At 37.2% G+C, this 22,777-nt stretch overlaps 1 protein-coding gene across 7 annotated transcripts in view; it reads left to right on the top strand.

The window, feature by feature from the left end:
- LRRC49 (leucine rich repeat containing 49) overlaps positions 1 to 22,777 on the top strand; it is a 137,880-nt gene that overhangs the window by 11,457 nt on the left and 103,646 nt on the right. For all 7 annotated transcript variants that reach the window (XM_014848223.3, XM_014848222.3, XM_070498953.1 and 4 more), the window contains 3 exons: positions 1,199 to 1,402; positions 8,072 to 8,138; positions 13,707 to 13,850. In XM_014848223.3, coding sequence (XP_014703709.1) covers positions 1,199 to 1,402; positions 8,072 to 8,138; positions 13,707 to 13,850 — 415 coding nt within the window. The remainder of the gene's footprint in view (positions 1 to 1,198; positions 1,403 to 8,071; positions 8,139 to 13,706; positions 13,851 to 22,777) is intronic.

The following is a 22,777-nucleotide window of genomic DNA, read 5'->3' as shown; positions in this document are numbered from 1 at the left end:
GTAGTATAATTGAATGCATGAAATAAATTCTAAACGCTAAGCACACATTAAAAGAATTAAACTATTATCTATTTTTTAATTTTACTTCTATTTTAAACCAATTTATTCAGGGCCTGTATTTTTAAACATCATATCTTTGTAAACCATTAACATTCAGTTATTTCCCTATCCTAATCATTCTTTTTTTCATTATGAGGAGGATTCGATCACTTCTACAGTTTTATGTAGGCTTATAGCACTAATTTATTTTCCTTAAAGGTTACATTAGCTTGATTTTTACTGGAAGGAAATATTTCTAATAAATCTCCCTGTTAGAGTTGTTCACACTCTGATCAATAGAGCTACATTTTCTTCGAAGACTCTTGAAAATCTCAGAGTAAAGCACTCCTGTCTGGCCATTTTATTACACTAGTAGAATTCTTAAAGGGCCCTGCACATATTTACTTCACATGTAATACATTATATATAACTTTTTGCATAATAGAGGCTTACTGTTTTAAATACAGCTGAAGGTATATGTTAAGGTTTCATCCTACTTTAAGCATTCTAAATGTTCTGCAAAGTTCAAAGTGAATGTTGAATATGTAAAGATACACTTAAAATCTAAGCTTCTGAGGAAATGTTCAAAGGACCACCTTACCATTAATGAATTTCAGGATGAAATTGTTTTCATCAGAGTGAACTATAGATAGCTGAATTTCTTGCTCTTCCTAAGATATCATCCAGCTCAGGAGTCTATGATTCTATGAGAGATCCTTTGATGTGGTTTTTTTTTTTTTTTCTGATGACTTAGTTGCCTGGACAGTCTTTTTATCAGTGGATCGATGGCCAGGGCATTTCTCTGGTTATGTGACATGGTTCTTTGAATCATCTGAACCTCTATCGCAGAAGGCAATTACATTGAGTGTTTTCTGATGTTAAGTCAATTTTATGTGAAATAATTTATATTTGGAGGTTTTTTTAAAATACAATGAGAGCTTAGACTTAATTTTAATAATTACCCTTGTCAAAGTATATTGACTTTTATATGAATGATTTACGATTAGGTCTAAGATGCTTAGTTCATGGAGGCAAGAACTGGTTCTATTTATCTTTTTCTCCTCTCAGCATGGGAGCACAAAAATACTACTAATAATATTTGCAAGGGGAGGCAGGCTGCCAAGTCAGAACTTTATTAACTTTTTAAAATGTTTTCTAGGCAAAAGCTGACTGTATGTCCTATCATCGATGGGGAAGAACACCTTCGTTTGTTGAATTTTCAACACAATTTTATAACTCGGATCCAAAATATTTCTAATCTGCAAAGGCTAATATTCTTGGATTTATATGATAACCAGATTGAAGAAATTAGTGGGCTTTCTACTCTGAGATCCCTCCGGGTCCTTCTGTTGGGGAAAAACAGGTAATCTTTGTAGAACAATTTTTGTTATACTTAGAACTAATGTTGAGTCCTGTGGTGTTTAGATGGCAACTCAGAATTGAATAACACTTGAGAAACTAATAGTTTAAAATTTTTGAAAGATTATTTGAATGGATAAAGACTTAACCATAATTTGTTTTATGAGATTCAATCTGACAATTAGTCAAATAACCAAATAACATTTATGGAGTGTGTATTTTATTATTTCCATTGCTTTCCAGTACCATATCTTATCTGGAAGTAAATAGCAGACTTTGGCCTTACCTTTATGTTCTCTTGGCTATATTTTAAGCGTGTGTATCCACGTTAGGCTTACGTGTTTCACTTGTGATTCTTCTCAGTGCTTGACTGAGGGTAGACATTTGATACTTTGTGACTGTCAAATTACTGACTGATTCTTGTTCAGAGGGTATTTTCAGTGTGTCTATAATGGTACGTCCTGTATGAACCTGCCCAGTTCCTTTCATGAGGCTCTATTGTGGAGTGCAGCAACACAATTCCTGAGTAATTTCCTTGAGATTTGTTCATGACTTTTCTCTCCCTTCTGTTTTACTGGATAGCTTTTACAATGCCTGCAAAGAAGACCTTTTTAGCAAAATCCAAAAATGATTTTTATGTTATCAAATGATGTAGTTTAGATATAGCATTATACCTAAACATGCCCCTCTGTATATACCTAAAGAATTACCCCTTTACTCTCACTAGCCAGTGGTAAATAGAAAATACTTTTTCCCAAATCACGTCCCAGAGTTCTAGGCTCTTGTCTGTTCTCTGTGGTTTCTTGAAAGTTCCAATCATTGTAGTTTATCACCTACTATTAAATCAAGTGTTAAACTAAGTATTATGGTAGCATGAGGGAATTTGGGGGAATTATAGGATCATAGAGTATTAAGCTTGAAGTGACCTCAGAGATCAGCTCTCTCATTTTATATATGGAGAAATTTTTATATATGGAGACATAAAGTGACTTTTGCAAAGTTAGATATGTACAAACTATCTACAGTGTGAATATGCCACCAGAGCAGTTCACTGAGTAGAGGGAGGAGTAAACTTTTCATACAGTTAAGGCTTTCCCTTCTAGGTGCTCCCTATTATCTCTCCCAGAGATTTCTTTACTAGTTTCTGATCCTTGGAGTAATTGATGTGTTTGTCTAGCTTCCGTTTATTCTTCAGTACCATTGCCCTTTGCCAGCCCTGGGGTCTAGTGGTTAAGATTTGGTACTCTCACTGCCCTGGCCCAGGTTCATTTCCCAGTCAGGGAACCACACCACCTGTCTGCTGGTTGTCAGCTGCGTGTTGCTGTGATGCTGAAAGCTGTGCCAATGTATTTCAGATACCAGCAAGGTCACCTATGGTGGACAGGTTTCAGCGGAGCTTCCAGATTAGACAGACTAGGAAGAAAGACCTGGGCACCCACTTCCAAATAATTGGCCATGAAAACCCTATGAATAGCAGTAGAACATCATCTGATATAGTGCTGAGAGGTGAGAGGTTAGAGCAAAAAAGGACCAGGCAGGCTTCTGTTCTGCTGTACACAGGGTCACTAGAAGTCTGGAATCGATTGGATGACACTGACAGCAACAAACCATTGCCTTTATGCTGTCCTTTTAGTCCTTGAGTTAGGTGCTTTCCAGTGATATTTTTAATCTCCTTTTCTAGTTTTAAACCTAGTTTTAAACAAGAGCTGCTCCTGGTTCCTAAGGTTTTAAATCATCTCTCAGTCTGCTCTCTTTTCCTGCTCCTCCTTTTCAGCTTCTTGGAAATAACCTTTTAAGTTTTTTCAAAATAATTTGTGCCTCAAAGACACCAGTCTATCTGGCCTTCTGACCTTTTTAAAGGTCTCTTTGTTCCTTCAAGTCTAAGGGACGATGCCTTTCTCTATCCTTACCTTGGTCAAGTAAAAGCAATCTGATTCAGTCTCTTCTTCCTCTTTCTACTCTTCCATCTTTTTGTTTGTTTGTTTGCTTTTGGTCATATTTTACTTTATTTTTCACATAAGGAAAATTCCTGTTAAACAGTTCTAGAACTGTTCATATTGTTGCATAAAAAGAAAATGAGCCAGAAGACAACTTTCCACATTTTTCCAAAGTGCATATTTCTGAAGAATCAGTACAATGCAAATCTGATCCCTAAAACATATGCCTGGTGCTTTCCAACCTGCTGACTTTGTCATGGAAGGGGCCTGTGAGCCTTGAGGGTGCAAATCTCTCCTGTGGCAGTACTTTAGTGCACATTATGCAAACCTGACTGAGGACTGCTGGAGAGGAGAGAAGCACAGCTGCCACCCTGTCTCCTCACGTTTGTGGTGGATGACTCGTTATCCTCTGCTAGTCAAGTCCAGAAAGTTTTCTCCGTCCCACATTGCACAGCACTGCAGCGTCTTTAAAGCCAAGGCAATGGAACCATATATGAAAATCCAGGGCAACGATATGCCTCTAAGTTCAAGCAGCTCCAACAAAAATTTGTGCTCAGAACCTAGAAATACCCTGCTCAGATCCTGTGTGTGAAGTTTACATTGCTACCAAAGAACTCCCAACCCCTCTCTGTCACTTTGCTAGTGAAGTTCTTGCCATCTCTTCTACTTTCTATGTCCCCTGCCTGTCCTTGTGAGATCTTCTAGTGTTCTCATGATCACAGGTGAATGAATAGAACTTCTCTGTGTTTTCTTCTGATCACCCAGGACTATGGATACCAAACTCTCTGCCAGACCCTGGGATTCTGTATTCCTTTCCTTTTGATTCCTTGAAGGTTCCCACTTAGGGATTTGTCTCTGACACCTGAAAGGCCCAGCATTCATATCGACCCTATAATGGGGTCTTTGTCCCCAGTTCAGTAACGTGCTGTGCCCTGCAGAGACGGGCTGTGATGTACCCCTAGAGGTCTGTGGCTGCTGATGGGTGATGGCTGAGCCTTCTCTTTGTCTCATTTCAGTCTGTTTAATGGGAGAACTTCTTTTTAAAAAATCTTTTGGGTCACATTGGTGTTAATATAATAATCCTTAACTAGTAGGGACTGACGAGGATTCTGAAAATTCCTCACATCAATACCTGATCTGACCAGTGGCCTCCTAGGTCAGCTGATGCCCTTCATGTGCCTCTGAATTCTTTAGAATGGATCTGTTTTTATGTCATTTCAGGTGCTAAGGGTGAGGAGAGAATCTATGGCAAAGGCAATTCACGGGAACAAGACAGCAAGATGTTTGGTTGGTCTTGGGTTTAACTGACTGAGTGACTTCTGTATTTTTCTTCCTATTCACCTGAGCAGTCAGAATCTGAAGTGAGAGTCATAAAGCCACTATGGGTCAAAGCTTAGAGAATGCCCAAGTCACGACACATAGGGACTGTTTTACTGGATAGCTTAACAGTGTGTGAGGCCCTGGTGGAATTCTGTGGGGAGACGTGCTGCACATGAAGGTTTCTGTGATTGAAGTGCCTTAAAGGTGCCCAGAGTTTCTGAAAAATACAGAAACAGATTACATTGATCCTCCAAATCAGAGAACTTTGCCGAGACCATCTCCATCCCTTGTGTATAATTTTCAAAATTTTAAAAATATAATTCTCAGACAAATAGATAGTAATTACAGGCCAGTGTTTTAATTAACTCAGTACGTAATGATGGAACCAGTAGGATGACAAAGCTCGTTCAAAGGAGCATAAGAGAAACTGATATATAGTCAATGAAAAGTGAAGAATGTTGGAATAAGATTGTTGTTATAAAACAGGTTAATATCCTACAAAGCAGTAAAATCATAACCCTCAGGTTATCTTTTCTTTTCTTTTCTTTTTTTGCTGAGGAAGATTTGCCTTGAGCTAACATCCATGCCAATTTTCCTCTGTTTTTTAGTAGATGGGCTGCCAGCACAGCATGGCCACTAACAGAGCAGTGTAAGTCCATGCCTGGGAACTAAACCCAGGCTGTCAAAGTGAAGCACACTGAACTTAACCACTAGGCCACTGGGGCTTCCCCAGGTTCTTGTTTCTCTTAGACAAAATAAATTACATTCCTACCTGGCAAAAATCAGCATTACGTCTTATCAGTTTTCTACAAGTTAGTATATGACTTTACAGAGTTTGGGCTGTAATCTGTAGTGAATAGATGATCCTTAGGTAGGCTTGTGGACAGTGCTCTGATATGACATTGAAAGGACATGCAGTCATCCCTTTGCCTTGTTTCCAAATTTTGGTTAGCAACACTGAGTAGCACCCTTTCTTCTATACTTGCGTATCACTGCTTTAGAAAATTGGTTTTTGTACCTACCATTTGTTTTTCACTTGAATATTTATATTTTATTATTTACATTATCCCATATCATTAAATGTTCTTTGAAAATATAATTTTTAAGAGCTGTGTGATATATATATGAATATATGTAATAATTTACTTAATATTTCCCTTTTGTTAGACATTTACATTGTATCCTTTATTTTGCTATGCTAATGCTGTGATGAATATCCTTTTCCATAAATCTTTGTCTGCATCTCTGATTATTTCCTTATAATAGGCTTTAGTATTTTCTGTGTAACAGGGGAGTCATCGTCATAAGGTTCGCATGAGGGGAGAATTGAGATTTGATGAGGAGGAAGGTCTATATTTCAGGGCAGTGCTTCTCAAAGTGTGATCCCTGGACCGGCAGCATCAGCAGCACCCAAGAAGTGGTTCTAAATGCAAGTTTTTGAACCCTATTGTAGGAATTCTGGAGATAGGGCTCAGCAGTCTATTTTTAGCAAGCCCTCCAGATGATTCTGATGCACACACAGAAGTTTGAGAACCTCTGTTTTAGGAAATGTAAACTTGGGAAAATAAAAGAATTGAATACAAGGCTTCTCTAATAGCTATGAGGTCGGATTGCTGTTAGAAAGCATCACTCTGTCCTAAGCCATATTATTAGGATACTGTCACCTTCTCTAACTGTTCAAGGTATTTCAAGAGCAAAGCAGGTGGAGGAATAATTTTGTTGAAAGTTTTGTCTGTTTTCCCATCTCGTTTGGCTGCTACTGTTAGTATTGTTAATAATATTGGCTGTTATTATTAGGGATATTTCATTGTTCTATAGGATAGTATTACATGCCTGACTCGGGATGAAGGCTAATTAAGGATTCCGCTGAGTCTGGAAGGATGTTAATGGTTTGGATGAAGTGACTGAGCAGTGTTGAGGCAGTAGGGTGCTTTCTAGGAAAAGAGCAGATTCTGCCAGTGTGATGGTATGAAAGAGGAGACTGAGGAGGAGATTGTGGTCATGGGGGAGTGTGTGTGTGAGAGAGAAGGGAGAGAGGAGGAACCAGAATCACGCTGTGATGGTACATAGTGAGTGTATGAGAAATATTTTTATAAATTAAATTGGCTTGAATTGGTTTTGGTGATAGAAGTCTGGATTTGGCACTGATGTAAGATGGCTGAGGTAAATGGAGATAGAAATTCATGAACTTTAAGTCTGCATTATGTTCACATGCTGATCAGCATGTATGAAGTTTCAAGGGGCGATCCAGGTTCTGGATCAGTTGGAGGCAGCTGGACAGGTAAGGTAGCCGTAGAAGATAGGAGTGACGGAGACAGTGGGTAGACCCTAACCATTAGGGAATGTAAGAGGGGACTTCTTAGAGAGAAAATTCTGTGTTTTTCAACTTGTAGCAATGTTTTAGCTTTTCATGAGATGGCAAATCAAAAATTCCAAATAAATATTACAACTGAGCAGGTCCAGTAGAAAGCATTTAGGTAGTTTGTATTTGTGATAAATAATCCTGTTGTGAATACCCTTGTACATGAAATTCATCCATTTAGTTAGTATGTTTATTCATTTATTCAACAAATATTTATTAGGTACCTACTTGTGCCAGGCACTGTCATGAATGCTGGGGATAGAGTAGAGAACATGTCAAAGTTTCTGCTCTCTTGAGCTCCTATTTTGGTTTGAGGAAGGAGATCATAAAAAGGTAAACATATAAATAATATAATCTTAGGCAAGGATAACTGCAGTGAAGTCAATTAAAAGCAGAGAAAGGAGAGAGTAATGGGGATGGGAAAGGGGAGAGCTATTTTTGATAGGATCATCTGGAAAGGCCACTCCGAAAAGATATTTGAGCCAAGATCTGAATAATGTGAAGGCATGACCATGTGAAGTCCTGGGGAAGAACATTAAGGAAGAAGGAACTGCAAGGGTAAACCCCCAAGGCGGGAATGAATTTGTTAGGTTAGAGACAGCAAGAAAGCCCCTGTGACTGGAGCAGAGTGAATGGGTGCGCCTCAGTGATGGTAGGAGAGAAGGCGGAGGAAGAGTCAGCAGCCAAATGGTTTAGGGCCTTGAAGACTGAGGTTAGGAGTTTACATTGTATTCTAAGGTGAAGGGAACTGCCTTGAATAAGTGCCTTATCCTAAGGTTCTTAGAAGTAGAATTGCTCTTCTCTAAAGATCTAACTTTTAAGCTGTCTTTGGGATGTTCCCTGCAGTGGGACTGCATCTTTAACGTTATAATTAAATCAATGGGAAGTATGTTTTTCTTTAATATGTATAATTATATATGGTCTCTCTCTCTTTATATAGCTGGTTCTCTATCTGTATATAGAGATTAAATTAAAATGAGTTATGCCTTAGCATGTTTTGATTTACAATAGGTGTGATACATCCATATTTCTATCTATTTATTATGATTTTCAGAATCAAGAAAATCTCAAATCTGGAGAATCTAAAAAGCTTAGATGTCTTGGACCTTCATGGAAATCAGGTATTGTAAAGCCTTTTTATTTCTTTCTTTTTTGGCAAAAGTCCAGGAAATTTGGTATTATAAAAGTTTTAAGTTATGTTCATGTTGAATTTTTGAAGAGTTACTTCACTGATTCACTGAAATTTCTAAGGTATTAAGCCTATTTATATAAGATTTGGTAATACCTTGGCAGTAAATGACAGACAAAACATATAAAACATTTGGAATCCTTATAGTTAGGATAATTTTGTTTCTTATTTAGTCCTTTATTAACTTATCTTTTAAGTAGACGTTATCCAACCCCAACCCAAGAGCTAGGTTGTTACTAATGGTTTTCTTCTACTTAAGTGTTCCTCCTTCATTCCAAGGTAACCCCAATTCTGGATTTCACATTTATCGTTCCTCTTTGGTTTTTTTTCAGTTCGTTTTATCACGTATAATTGTGTCTAAATAATATATTGTTTAGTAGTATTGTCTGTTAATTTAAAAAAGGCATCATACTCTATGTTGACATCTAGTGTTTGCTTTTTGGATACAACATTATGTTACTGAGAGTCATCTGTTTGAATAAGTAGCTGTAGTTTATTCATTTCCACTGTTGTATGTTTCATGTTGTGGCTATATGAAAACTTTTTTCTCTAGTTTATTATTGATAGATGTTTGAGTTGTTTCCTTTTGTTGTTGTTGTTTGTTTTGTTTCCTGTTAGGAATAGTGCTTCTAAGAACATTGATGTATGTGTTTCTTCCATACACCATAAGGACTCTAGAGTCTATATCTAGGAGTGAAACTGATGGGTCATAGGTTATTTAAATGTTTAATTTTAAAAGATAACGCCAAATTGTTTTCCAAAGTGGTTGTACCAGTTTATGCTCCTACCAGTAATATTTAAGAGATCTGTTGCTTCAGTCTTTTTTTTTTTCCTTCATAAAGCTCACCTTCACCTGTGATCATTCTTTTTTCTTTTTTGAAAGATTGGCCCTGAGCTAACATATGTTGCCAATCTTCCTCTTTTTTTTTCTTCTTCTCCCTAAAGCCCCCAGTACATAGTTGTATATTCTAGTTGTAGGTCTTTCTAGTTCTGCTATGTGGGACGCCACCTCAGCATGGCTTGATGAACGGTGCTTGGTCCGTGCCCAGGATCCAAACTGGCCAAACCCTGGGCAGCCAAAGTGGTGTGCATGAACTTAAGCACTCGGCCATGGGGCCAGCCCCCATGTTCTTTTCAACATTTGGAATCGTCAGGCTTCTTAATTTTTGCTGATTGAGTTTGTGTAAAGTGTTGTCTCCTTGTGGTTTTGATTTATATTTCCCTGATTACTATATACTCTGGGGTTATTGTTCTGTTCAGTCAATTTGTCTACCCCTCTATCTGTCTGTCTGGATTTCTCTATCTGGTTTATTTCCCCTCCTTATTCTTCTCTCTCAGAGCATCTCAGCTGCCTTTTTAACCCTTTGCTCTTCCATTTAAATATTAGTGTTTGAAATGTATTTATTTATGAGTAGCTACATGAGCTACATACTCCTGCAGAAGGTAAAGCCTCTCCTGAGGTAGTGAGCATACATTCTGGGATGATCCAGGAGTCCCTGCCTGTTGATAAACAAGATCTGTCACTGCCATTTGCGGTTGGTCAGGCGCAAACCTCAGTATGATCTCTGTAGGTTTTCTAACAGCTGTTAGTCCCAATTGTTTTGGTGAAAAGCTAATATAGTTAATAAAAACCTTGATAGATCTAGATAGGCCACATCTGCTAGGTTCTAATCTCATTGCAGCCCTTTCTGTGAGTCTGTCTGTGTGTGCACGTTGTGGGAGGAGTGCCGAAGACCTGGGAATTGCCCAGCTCTGCAGGCGGGTTAGTGTTGCTCTAATAGAATTGAAGTTACCCAGTTAGATAGTGGTGGAATGGGAAGAGAAATTAAAGAGTTTTGTCAGTGAGAAATATCATATGCAAAGGCACTGAGACTAGAAACAATATGGTAAGTATTTTTTACTGCTAGAAAATTTAGCACATGTTGTGGACTGGTGAGAGATGAGGCAAGAAAAGTAGGTAAAGGGCAGATTGGAGGACTTTGTACTCCTTGTCATGACAAGGAATTGCCATTTAACTTGTAGCCCACTATTTTTAAAACTATTCATAAGTATAAATGAAACATTTTATGGTAGCAATATTTTTATTAAGTTTATTTAAAAATGTATATATGAGAAATAAACATTTATCCAGGATCTCTAAGAGAACTAACATATCACTTGATCTATATACTGTGTATAGGAATTATTTACCAACCATTATGTTGATGAAAACTGCTCTATCCCTTGTTAGCTGACCTGTGTTAACTGTCTTATAATTTCAGCATACGTTTGTCATGTTGCGTGTATTAATATTAAATATTTGTACCACACAAATTATTTCTCAAGGCTCTTTAACTACAAGAAGGAAGTTTGAAATGAAAATCTAAGTCTTGTTTCAAAATATCTAACCAGTAAGCAAAAATTTGGAGTATTTCAAAGCGAAGACAGACTTGGTGACCTTAAGCTTCTAAAAAGTCAGGAGATAAACTATTGAAGATGAAACAATGTCCAACTCTAAAAAAAAGGGTCAGGTAGCTAAAAAACTAAGAGAAAATTAAGTGAATTTTTTGTCTTTGAATTTACTTCCATTGGAAATAAAAATGATACTTGTATATTTTGAAATTAAATAAAATTGATTTATGGATGTGAAGACATTCTGAGGAACGATGGTAGTGTTCAAGAAATAGATTGAGGAATGGAAAGAGATAGAGGGAGGTAAAACGAGACAGACAACAGCTGAGAGACTAATCCGATAATCCTGGTGAGAAGTGATAGTGGCTTGAACGGAAGTGGTAGCAATAGGGATAATAATAGGGGGACAGATTGAATAAATATTTAAAGAGTAGAAACATCAAGATTTAGCAATTGTTAATACATGAGTAGCGAAGTATACAGAGGAATCTGGGAGGGTGACTCCCAATTTCTGACCTAGATTTTTTTTGATCTACCAGAATTTGTTCTCTCGGTAACGCTTATGCTTCGAAAAGAATCTGTTCTTTCAGTGATATCTTTTCCTTCAGGGAGAGCTTGCCCTTTCTGTGGTTGCTTCCCTGAAAGCAGACATTCGCTCTGTCAGTATTGTTGAGTAGGAAGGTTGTCTTTGTTTAGACAGAGCAGTCTGGTTACTCTTATACACAAAGCTAAGACTGGAAAATCCAGCTTTCCTGTATGTATTAGGAAACTCTGCAGTCTGACTTGGGACCCTCTCTCTGATCAGTATGACCCATGATTGGGCTTCCAAACATTCCCATCAACTCTTCTTCTTGCTGTGAAGTTTATTAACTAATCAAGAACCATGCTCTCACCCTACACCGCCCTTTGCTTAAAGTTTCTATCGTTTACTCTATTCTTGTGACTTTGTCTATGGCTGTGACGAGTAACAGACTTTATTCTGTCAGAGATGTTATATATGATTCCAGCCTATCTGATTGCAAACCAAGATGCCCAACAATATCACTAGTGATTTTTTTTTTTTAAATTACGGGTTGATACCTGTATATTAGATTTAACATTAACAATGTTTCTTTTCAGAGTTACCAAACTAAAGGGTAACTCTAAAATGTAGGCATTCTAATTGTAAGTCCCACCAGGACCAAATGGAATTGGAGAGAGGTAGTTTTCTAAAAGAAAAGCCCCAGGATTATTTGCAGAAGGGAGAAAACACCCTATTCAGGTTATACAACAATTGTGCCCCTTCATCCTGTATATTTATATCTTTCTTGAGCTCAGGAAAGTTTTATTTATTTAAATATTGCTTTTCCATTTATGTTTGTTATATCTATGTTGTTTGTCTTTCGTATCCCCATCTTATCTTTTATTCCTCTTATCTCTATTTTTTCTTAGTATTTCAGGAGAATTTCTCAAGCCTGTGCTGACATTACTCATTTTCTACAGTGTCTATTTTGCCTTTTGCTGATTCCATACGTTTCAGATTACATCACCTATTTACTTTTGAAATGTTTTTGTCCATGTCTTGTTATACAGTTCTGTCATCTGAAAATACTGATAACCTTGTTTCTTCTTTTACAATTTTTTGTTTAATTTATTGTCATTTTACATTAGTTAGGCCAAAAATCTTAGGACAAATTTTAAAGCATGGTCAGATGTTACCTTTATGTATTATTGAATTTATAATAAACATACTTGGGTTTCCCTTCTCAAACCTGGATAGAATCTAGATGATATTTCTTGAATGTAAGGTAAGGTCAAAACAACAACATAGAAACTGGATTATAAAACTAAAAAAATTCTGTTAGCTAACATCTGCTTTGAATTGTTAAATGAAAAATTTCAAATAATACATATGTGTGATGGCAATACATAGAAAATTAATCTCTAGTGATTTTGCAGTTTATTTTTAATGTTCAGAGGAAAAAGTGTTATGTGTATGACTCACTGTTACTTAAGTACATTACATTAAAAGGTTGATGAAGCTCCCCAAAAGGACCTCTACTTCTGTGTCACGTAGAAACTCATCCCATTGTGCTATGCTTGCTATATTACAATAGTACAATAGTGGGGCTTAAAATCCTGTTGAGGTCTCATCACTTCATGGGTATAGCTTTTGCTTATCCTGACCTTGCTGTGAAACTCTAGCTCCTCTGCTGCAGTTCAGTGCTTATGTACATGTGCATATTCCATGATTCAAGTCCTCTCGTTCTAAACAGTTAATGTCTACCTGACTAAACATTATCTATCTGTCCCCTCTCTCTTTTTTTTTTTGGAGGAAGATTAGCCCTGAGCTAACTGCTGCCAATCCTCCTCTTTTTTTCTGAGGAAGACTGGCCCTGAGCTAACATCCGTGCCCATCTTCCTCTACTTTATATGTGGGACGCCTACCACAGCATGGCTTGCCAAGCAGTGCCATGTCCACACCCGGGATCCGAACCTGCGAAGCCCAGGCCACCGAAGCAGAACATGCTCCCTTAACTGCTGCACCACCAGGCCGGCCCCTGTCCCTTCTCTTAAACATTTCCACTAATAAAGAATATCACCCTCTACTGGGGATCCTAGATCCTTGAGTTATTTCCATTCAGACTCTTGACTGCTCTCAGGATCCTGCAGTATAAATGGAATTAACAAGGGAAACTTAGTATCATTCCTTTTCCTTGCTTCTCTCAGAGGACAGAATTGCTTGGTCAAAACATTGTGAGCTTATGCCTTGGGCTCATAGTAAGTTTCTGTTTGGCAAGTAGTATGTATACTTCTTGTTATCTTCATGGGACTTGGCACAGTATTGGGCACTTAGAGAGGTCCCAAACGACGGACTTGTTGATTACTGGATAAAATTTGCTTCAAATATGTACTATTTTCAAATTATAAAATATGTTTCTTTAGTTAATTTTCACAAGTTAAATGACTTCATGTTATCTACAATAGAGGAAATAGAAATAGATTTTTAAATGTCTTCATATAAACCTGTCAGTGAATCCAATGACTCTATCTTTTATTTTTAGGGTTTTTATAACATGCATGTCTGAGATTTATGGCTGCTAATCATCCCTTCCTCATTTTTTAACAGATTTCTAAAATCGAAAATGTCAGTCATTTGTGTGACTTGAGAGTTTTAAATCTTGCCAGAAACCTTTTAAGTCATGTTGATAATCTTAATGGGCTGGACTCACTAACTGAACTTAACCTGAGACATAATCAAATCACTTTTGTGGTGAGTATTAAAGTAGAATCAATATGTGATCCCTGGCTTTTCTTTTAAGGAAATGAAATAAATGTTATAGCATTGCTTTATGCAAAGTAAGAATCAAAGGTAATTTAGTTTTTTCTGAATTTAAATTGTGGATATAATTATTAAGCTTTATAATATTTTGATTTGGGAAGTGTTAACATGTTTTCCATTAGAAAGGGTATAGAAGTATGAGTAAATGAATCAGCTAGTGTAAATGAACACTGAATCCTTTCCTGTTTTGTCCTGGGTGTTTTAATAAGAAAGAAGGTTATTGGTGACTGAAAGTTGATTAATTGTTGCACCAAGAGGAGAAAGGCACAGAGAGGAGAGCTTGAGCGCTGTGAAAACATGCATAAATATCATATCCCTTGCAGTTTTTAAAGAGGCAACTTGGTTTAGCAGAAAGAGCATTGCATAGGGCTTCAGAGGCCTAGTTCTGGTCTCAGCTTCATCTTTCATGAGCTGTGTGACCTTCGCTAGATCACTTTAACTCTTAAGCCTCAGTTTACTGTTCACTAAAATAAGGGCATTTGGGCTAGATTATCTGTAGGGTCCTTTTTGCTTGTTGACTCTGAAAAAAGACTTAAAGGTGGTAGAGAACTGGCATGTGAGCAGGAGGATAAGAGTTAGCATTGTGGGGGCAAAACCACAGAAAGGCGACTCTAGAACTCTGAAGATAAACTTCATTAGATTTATAGTTATGCTCAAGTTCAGCAACTAAGTAACAGCTTGGTGCTCAGGTATTTTTGACTTGTGCATATGTGAAGAGCACTAGAAATACAACTTTTAGCTGTGTGATATGACAGGCAAGGACGACTTCTAATGATTTGTAAGAATGTTATTTGTTCTTTTAACAAGTTTCCTTTGTTTATATGCAATAAAAAACTTCATTAGGTTCTCTCTGGATATCATTTAAGCACTTTTAAAGGCACAATATAACTCTGAACTTTTTCAAGACTTTGAGTTCCTTAGTAAATAATTAAGTATAACTGTAAGTGGTACCCTTGAAAAGGTTGGGGGACAGATGATGCGTTATATCTAGGCCTCATTGTACAGGCTGGTTTCATTTTGAAGTTTTCCCAGAAAATCTGAGCCAAGTAGTGCTCATATTTTTTAGGAGGTTGAGATAATTTCAGAACCTTCGCCAAGACATGGATTTATTCCAGAACCTCTAAATTTTATCATGCCATCCCCAGATTGGATTTAAATACTGCAAATGGCTTGTTTATTTTAGAAGACATCCAGACTGAGTTAATCTGTTTCATTGCTGAGTCTCTAGGAACTGCTCAGGCTGGACTTAACCTGACCTTAAGATTTGGGTATAGTGAGAATCCAAAAAGCTTTGGTAGGGTAGGGTACAGAAATTTATAGGCTCTAGCATATCCCTGTCTATATTTTGTCTTTCATTTGGAAAATTCAAAATGCATATAGAAGAAATTGCTTACTGAATTTCCCATTGAGTATTATGTCTAATCATTACTGGTATCGTTTAAGCAGTAATAAACATTTTATGGAAGAAGAAATTGCATTAATTTCTAAAAGCTAAAAAGATTTAGTGATAAGTATTATACATAGATGATTATCATGATAATGATAAGTATCATGTATATTAATTTACAGGAAATTGTGAGTATACATTTAAGGATAAATAAGAAACTTTACTCAACTCTTGTTTGTTTCTTTTTCAAAGCATCCTTTTCTTAAAAGAGCCAAGAGACTTTTAAATTTGAAGATTCTTTTTTTTTTTCATCATCTTTTCTTTTCTCCAGGGTCAGTTATCACACTCTTTCTTTTTCCTTTTTTTTTCTTCCATGGTTTTGATTTTCCTCAATGGCTGGTAATCCTTAAATGAAGGACCATGTTAAGTAGTGGCTGGGTCTCTTGTGCAGTTGAATAGGTTTTTTTAACCATAAGGTCTCTCCCTGGAATGATGACTAGCTTTGTGTAAGTTTTTAAATCCCACACATTGGCAGACTTCCCTTTAGAGTAAGTGGAAGGGAAAAGGCAGGCTCGCTCTGTAGTTGCCAAAATAGGAAAGACTTTACTTTTGGGAGTAGAAGGGCTTCAGTAGCTTTTGTGCCAGGTAATACTGCCATTCCTTTTTCCCCTCTGGTTCTACTGTGGCCAGTTATTAATCATCTCCATAGATAAAACACCCGCACTCTCCATCCTTCTTTGACAGATGCTCTATTTTGTTTAGAGAGCAGATCCTGAGGCTCCAGCTGGGGGTTTCTTCAGCCAGCTGGTCTGTGTGTGCATGGCAGGGGTGGGAGTGGGCTGGGAGTAGGATGGGTTTGTTGGTGTTCCAGGAATAGCTGTTGAGTAGACGGACATTTAATTACACATCTGCTTGATTGCCCACAGTTAGCCGCAGTCCACGCCTGCTCTTTGTACGTGTTAACCCTGAGCATGGAGTGAGATGGCATTCTGTCAGACAGAACTGCTGCCTTTGCAGCGCAGCGTCTCTCCTGCTAGTTTTAAGCTGCAGTTTTCTCTGTTCACAGTTATCTCCAACAAGATCCTATCTGTTTTCCAACTTCCTGAAATTCACCAAAAATGCCAGTCTGTTAATGATAACTCTTGTTTTTAGCATTTTCGTGGATTTACTCATTTTGTGTTTTTTTTTTCTGCTTCACCCACTGAATCTTGGGAAGGAGATGAAACAAATACCTTACCTACTTCATCATCTTATTAGAAACCTTCTCTGATGTTTTTGATGTAGAAAAGTTACTGTTTGTTTGTTGTAGTTAAATTCACCAATCTTTTTCTTGGAAATTTTGTAAATTTCAAACCAGATATCTTTTTAGTTTATATATTTCCCTGTTAAAAATTACTAAACATTTCAGACACTCTTAAAAGATCAGGAAATAATGTTACCAACATTTGTATATCCAGCAATCAACTTAACAAATAAAAGCCTTTCAATTTTCCTGTTGTCTTTCAAATACGGGTGAAGCCTCTTGTGTAACCCTCCCCCATCACATTCCCTCCCTCCTTCGCAGAAGTTACCACAATTCTGAATTTGGTGTTTATTCCTATGCGTGTCTGTTTCCTTTTCCCATATATGTATGTATCCCTAAACAATATGAAATAATTTTCTTGCGTCCTTTTAAATATTCTGTAAATGGTATCATACTGTACATATCTTCTGTAAGTTGCTTTTATCAACATTATGCTGAGATTTATCTATGTTGATACTTGTAGCTCTAGATCACTAATTTTAATTATGTATTATTCCCTTGTATGATTGTAATTAAATATTCTTTTATTTATGGACAATCGTGGCATTTTCAATTTTTTGTTGTTATTTATTTAGTCTAATGTTAAGATCAGCTTTCTTTTGTTTTTTTTCCCCTAGTATATCTTTTTTCTTTAAAGATTGGTCCTGAGCTAACATCTGTTGCTAATCTTCCTCTTTTTTTTCCTTCTTCTCCCCAAAGCTCCCCAGTACATAGTTGTATATTCCAGTTGTAGGTCTTTCTAGTTCTGCTATGTGGGACGCCGCCTCAGCATGGCTTAATGAGCGATGCTGAGTCCGTGCCCAGGATCTGAACCGGTGAAACCCTGGGCAGCCAACTCGGAGTGTGCGAACTTAACCACTGGGCCACGGGGCCAGCCCCCTGGTATATCTTTTTTATTCCTTAACTTTTTTGTGATTTTTTTTTTTTTGAGGAAGATTAGCCCTGAGCTAACCTCTGCTGCCAATACTCCTCTTTTTGCTAAGGAAGACTGGCCCTGAGCTCACATCCGTGCCCATCTTCCTCTACTTTGTATGTGGGATGCCTGCCACAGCATGGCTTGTGAAACGGTGCCATGTCCACACCCGGGAGCTGAACCGCTGAACCCCAGGCTGCTGAAGCGGAATGTGTGCACTTAACTGTTGCACCACTGGGCCGGCCCCAACCTTTTTGTAATTTTTAATTTTGACATAATTTCAGAAAATGTTGCAATAATAGTATAAAGAATTCCCAGTACCCTCCTCCCAGGTTACTTAAATGATAACATTTTAGTACATTGATTTAGCCTCTCAAAGTCATTCTCTTTTTTCCCTTCACTTTATGTCTACCAGTCTCTCTCTCTCTATGTATATATATGTTTTTTTTTTTCCTGAACTGTTTAAGAGTAAGTTGCAGACATGATGCCCTTTTATCTCCACATACTTCAGTGTGTATTTCCTAAAAACAAGGAATTCTCTTATATAACCAAATTACAATGATCAAAACCAGGAAATTAACATTGATATGATGCTATTTATCTAATCTATAGATCCCATTCAGATTTTCCCAATCTTCTCAATAGTGTCCCTTATTGCAAAAGAAAATTCAAGATCATGCTTTGCATTCAGTTCTTCTGTCTCGCTAGTCTTCTTTAATCTGGAAGAGTACCTGAATCTTTCCTTTTATTTTATGACATTGACATTTTGGAATAGTATTGGTTTATTATTTTGTAGACTGTCCCTCAATTTGGGCTTATCTAATGATGTTTCCTCATGATTAGATTCAGCTTGTGCACTTTTGGCAGGAATATCACCACAAGTGATGCTGAGTGCTTCTCAGTGAATCATATTAAGTATTCTTTATCAACCTTTTTCTTATAAAGAATGCACAATTCCTCTTTTCACTTATAATCTGAGAATCTGTCTTTCAACCAGAAACTTTATTCTATTGTACTAATTGTGATTACTGACATATTTAGATTTATCACTTTGATGTTATTTCATGCTTTCTATTTGTCTTGCTTTTCCTGTACTTTTTTTTTCTTGTGCCTTATTTTCTCTGCTCTTTCTTATTCACTTTAATGGGTACTCTTTAACATTTTAAAATACATGCTTGACTTAAATTATAGAGTTAGTGTACATCTCTACCCTCTTCTCAAATAAGGACCTTGAAAACATTTAATCCAGTAAGCCCCTCCAATTTTACACATTTTTGTTGTCTAGTATTTTCTTTTTGTCTTTCTGTTCCACAAATTAGATATTTTAGTTGCTGTTGTTTTCAGTTGATGCTTATTTGGATTCACCCACATGTTTGTTTGGGTTCACCACTCCTCCCAAAAGATATAACTTAGAAAACTTTAGAAACTTTTTTTTTAAGTAGAGTATTTTACTACCTCTCGTGGTAGGAAGCTGTCTCAATTTGTCTAATAATGTGTTTGTTTTGCTTTTATTCATTACTGATGTTTGACTTGGTTGACAGTTCTTTTTCTCCCATACTAAGGTGTGTATATGATGTGGAACTACCATATTTCACCAATTGAGACACATTTTTCCATATTTCAAACAACTCTGAAGTCTGGACATGTCTTACATCTATGACATCTAAAATCACTGTTGGACAGGCTACAGCAATTTCATTGCCTGAATATATGTGAACTTGGCTCTAACTGTTTATACTGTAGTCATTTCAATTGTTGGTACTACATGTTTTGAATTTAATCAGTGTTCAAAATGTATTTTAAAAGATTACACCATGATTTGACTTTGAAATGAAACATTATTCACGAAGGCATGGAAATCAAACAGCAAAGACCTACTTTTAGTATTAGTGAAATATATTTTTCATTGGAGGAATGACTGCAATTCCACATTTTTTGCTTATTAACAATCAAATACTTTAAAAGGAAGACAACCATGTATAGATGAAGCTGTGTTACATTTTGTTACTAAGATAGCTTCAGAGAGGTTGCCTATCACATGCCAAGCAATGCAGCTGAAGGCAGGAGACGTTCAGCAAACTCCTTGGAGTGAGTGAAAGAAATGTCAAAGTGTCAAGAAGCTGTGTGAATAATCCATGCTGGTGTCTTAGTCCATTTGGGCTGCCATATCAAAATACCACAGACTGGGTAGCTTATAAACGACAGAAATTTGTCACTGCTCTGGAGTCTGGTAAGTCAAGATCAAGGTGCCAGCATGGTTGCATTCTGTGAGGGCCCTCTTCCTAGTCCATAGCTGGTGCCCTTTCACTGTGTCCTCACATGGTGGAAGGGGCTAGAGCTCTCTGGGGAGTCTCTTTATAAGGGCACTAATGCCATTCATCAGGGCTCTACCCTCATGACTTAAGCACCTCCCAAAGGCCCTACCTCTAATACCATGATGGGGGTTAGGATTTCAACATAGGGATTTGGGGCAGACACAGACATTCAGACCATAGCACTAGTGTTTCTTTATCTTAACAATATCAAAACATCAGATAGGGTGTCAGTAGCTCGGAAGAAAATCCTGTAGACAACAACCTTTTGTGTGTGTATGTGTAAGATCGGTCCTGAGCTAACATCTGTTGCCAGTCTTCCTCTTTTTGTTTGAGGAAGATTGTTGCTGAGCTAACATCTGTGCCAATCTTCCTCTATTTTATGTGGGATGCTGCCATGGCATGGCTTGACGAGTGCTGCTAGGTCTGCACCCAGGATCCAAACCTTGAACCTAGGGCTGCCAAAGCAGAGCATGTGAACTTAATCACTATGCCACCAGGCCAGTCCCCTTTTATTTTCTAATCTACTCTGCACTCCTCCATCCTCTCTCTTTTTTTTCCCCTCCCCAAAGCCCCAGTACATCGTTGTATATCCTAATTGTAGGTCATTCTAGTTCTTCTATGTGGGATGCCGCCACAGCATGGCTTGATGAGCCATGTGTAGGTCCATGCCCTGGATCTGGACTGGTGAGCCCCGGCCACCAAAGCAGAGCAGGCAAACTTCCGCTCAGCCACAGCGCAGGCCCCATAGACAACAATCTTAAAGCACATTTTTAGGGCATACTGCTTCACCAATGGTCTTTTGTGTGTGTGTGAGGAAGATTGGCCCTGACCTAACATCTGTGCCAATCTTCCTCCATTTTGTATGTGGGGTGCCTCCGTAGCATGGCTTGATGAGTCGTGTGTAGGTCCACACCCAGAATCCGAGCCCGCTAACTCCAGGCTGCCGAAGTGGAGTGTGCGAACTTAACCACTATGCCCCATCACCAATGTTCTTGATGGCACAGAAGACAATACTGTGTGAAAAGCATAGACATTATTAGTTAAGGAATGCTTCAAAAGCTGAACTCTAAATGTGAAGACTTTTCCTCCAAACTTTATTGAGGTACAATTTAGATACAGTACATTGCAAAAATCTTAACTGTACAGTTTAATAACTTTTTTTAATGCAAGTGTACTTTCATTTGGCTACCACCCAGATCAAGACAGAAAACATTTCTATCACTCCAGAAAGTTCCTTGTGCCCCTTTCCAGTCAATGCCTTTCCTCGCCCCAGAGGTTTTCCAACTTCTATCCCCATGGATTAATTTTGCCTGTTTTTGAACTTTTTATAAAGGATATATATATATAAAGTATGTTTTTTGTGTGTACTAAACATAATGTTTTGGTATTCATCCATTTTGTTGTATGTATCGGTGGTTTTTCTTTTTTTTTTAATTCTTTTTTTATTGTTGTAACGGTAGTTTATAACATTATATAAATTTCAGGTTTACATCATTATATATTTCAATTTCTCTAATTTCTGTGTAGATTACAACATGTTCACCACCCAAAGACTCATTACAATCCATCACCACACACACACACACACACACGTGCCTAATCACCACTTTCGTCCCCCTCCCACCCCACTTCCCCTCTGGTAATCACCAGTCCAATCTCTGTTGCTATGTGTGTGTTTGTTGTTGTTTTTATCTTCTACTTATGAATGCCTCTGAACAGAAGAATGAAAAAACATTGTATCTTTTGGATAATGTTTTTTTATAATGTGTGTTCTTTTTAATTGCTGCATTGTATCCATTGTATAAATATAATACAGTTTGCTTTTTCATTCTTCTGTTCACAGCATTGTGATTATTTCCAGTTTTTGACTCTTACAAATAAAACTGCTATGACTATTCTTGTAGTCTTTTATTGATATGTTTATTTTGGCAGACATGCTCTTATTTCTCTTAGGTAAGTACATAGGAGTGTCATTATTGAGCCATAAGGTAGGTAGCTATCTAAGTTTATTAGAAACTGCCGAAGAGTTTTACAAAATGATTATACCACTTTACACTACCACTAGCAATAAATGAGAGTTCTAATTGCTCCATGTCTTTGCCAGCATTTGGCATTGACAGTCTATAATTTCAGTGACTCTATGGTATTCTCATTGTGATTTTAATTTGTAGCTCCTTGATGACTAATTATATAGAGCATCTTTTCAAGTGCTGACTGGTCATTCTGACGTATCGTTTTGTGAAGTATCAGTTCAGTCTCTTGCCAGTTTAAGAAAAATTGGGTTGTTTATCTTTTTATCATTGAGTTGTAGTATATCTTTATTCTAGATTCAGGTCCTTTGTTTGATGTATATTTCCTGTATAGCTTGCCTTTTTGCTTTCTTAACAATGTTTTTGATATGTAGGAGCTTTACATTTTAGTAAAGTATAGTTTATCAATTGTTTTCTTTTATCCTTAGTGCCTTTTTTGTCCTATCCAAGAAATCTTTGCCTATCCCAATATCACGAATATGTTCTCTGTTTGCTTCCAGAAGACATATAGATTTCCTTTCATTTTAGGTCTGTGATCCATCTTTAATTAAATTTTGGGTATGGTGGAAGGTGGGGGTCATGGTTCATTTTTCCCACATAGGGATATTTATTTGCTCCATCACCTTTTATTGAAAAGACCTTGCTTTCCCTATTGAACTGAATTGAGGTCTTTGTTGAAATTGAGTAATAATCAAATGAATTTTTGTGAATCTTCTATTCTGTTCCGTCTATTTGTCTACCATTATGCCAAACTGTGCTGTTGAACTACTCTAGCTTTACAGTAAGTGGAGATATTTTGAGAATTCACTTATTTGATAAATTTATTTTATTTAATTTACTTTGTATGTATGCATAAGAATGATATTTGGTAAAAAAAATATGGTTAAGTAAATCTAAAAGAGCTCTTTTG

Source organism: Equus asinus, chromosome 2 (assembly GCF_041296235.1).
Source record: "Equus asinus isolate D_3611 breed Donkey chromosome 2, EquAss-T2T_v2, whole genome shotgun sequence".
NCBI lineage: Eukaryota > Metazoa > Chordata > Mammalia > Perissodactyla > Equidae > Equus > Equus asinus.
This window is presented reverse-complemented; position numbering and strand designations above follow the sequence as displayed.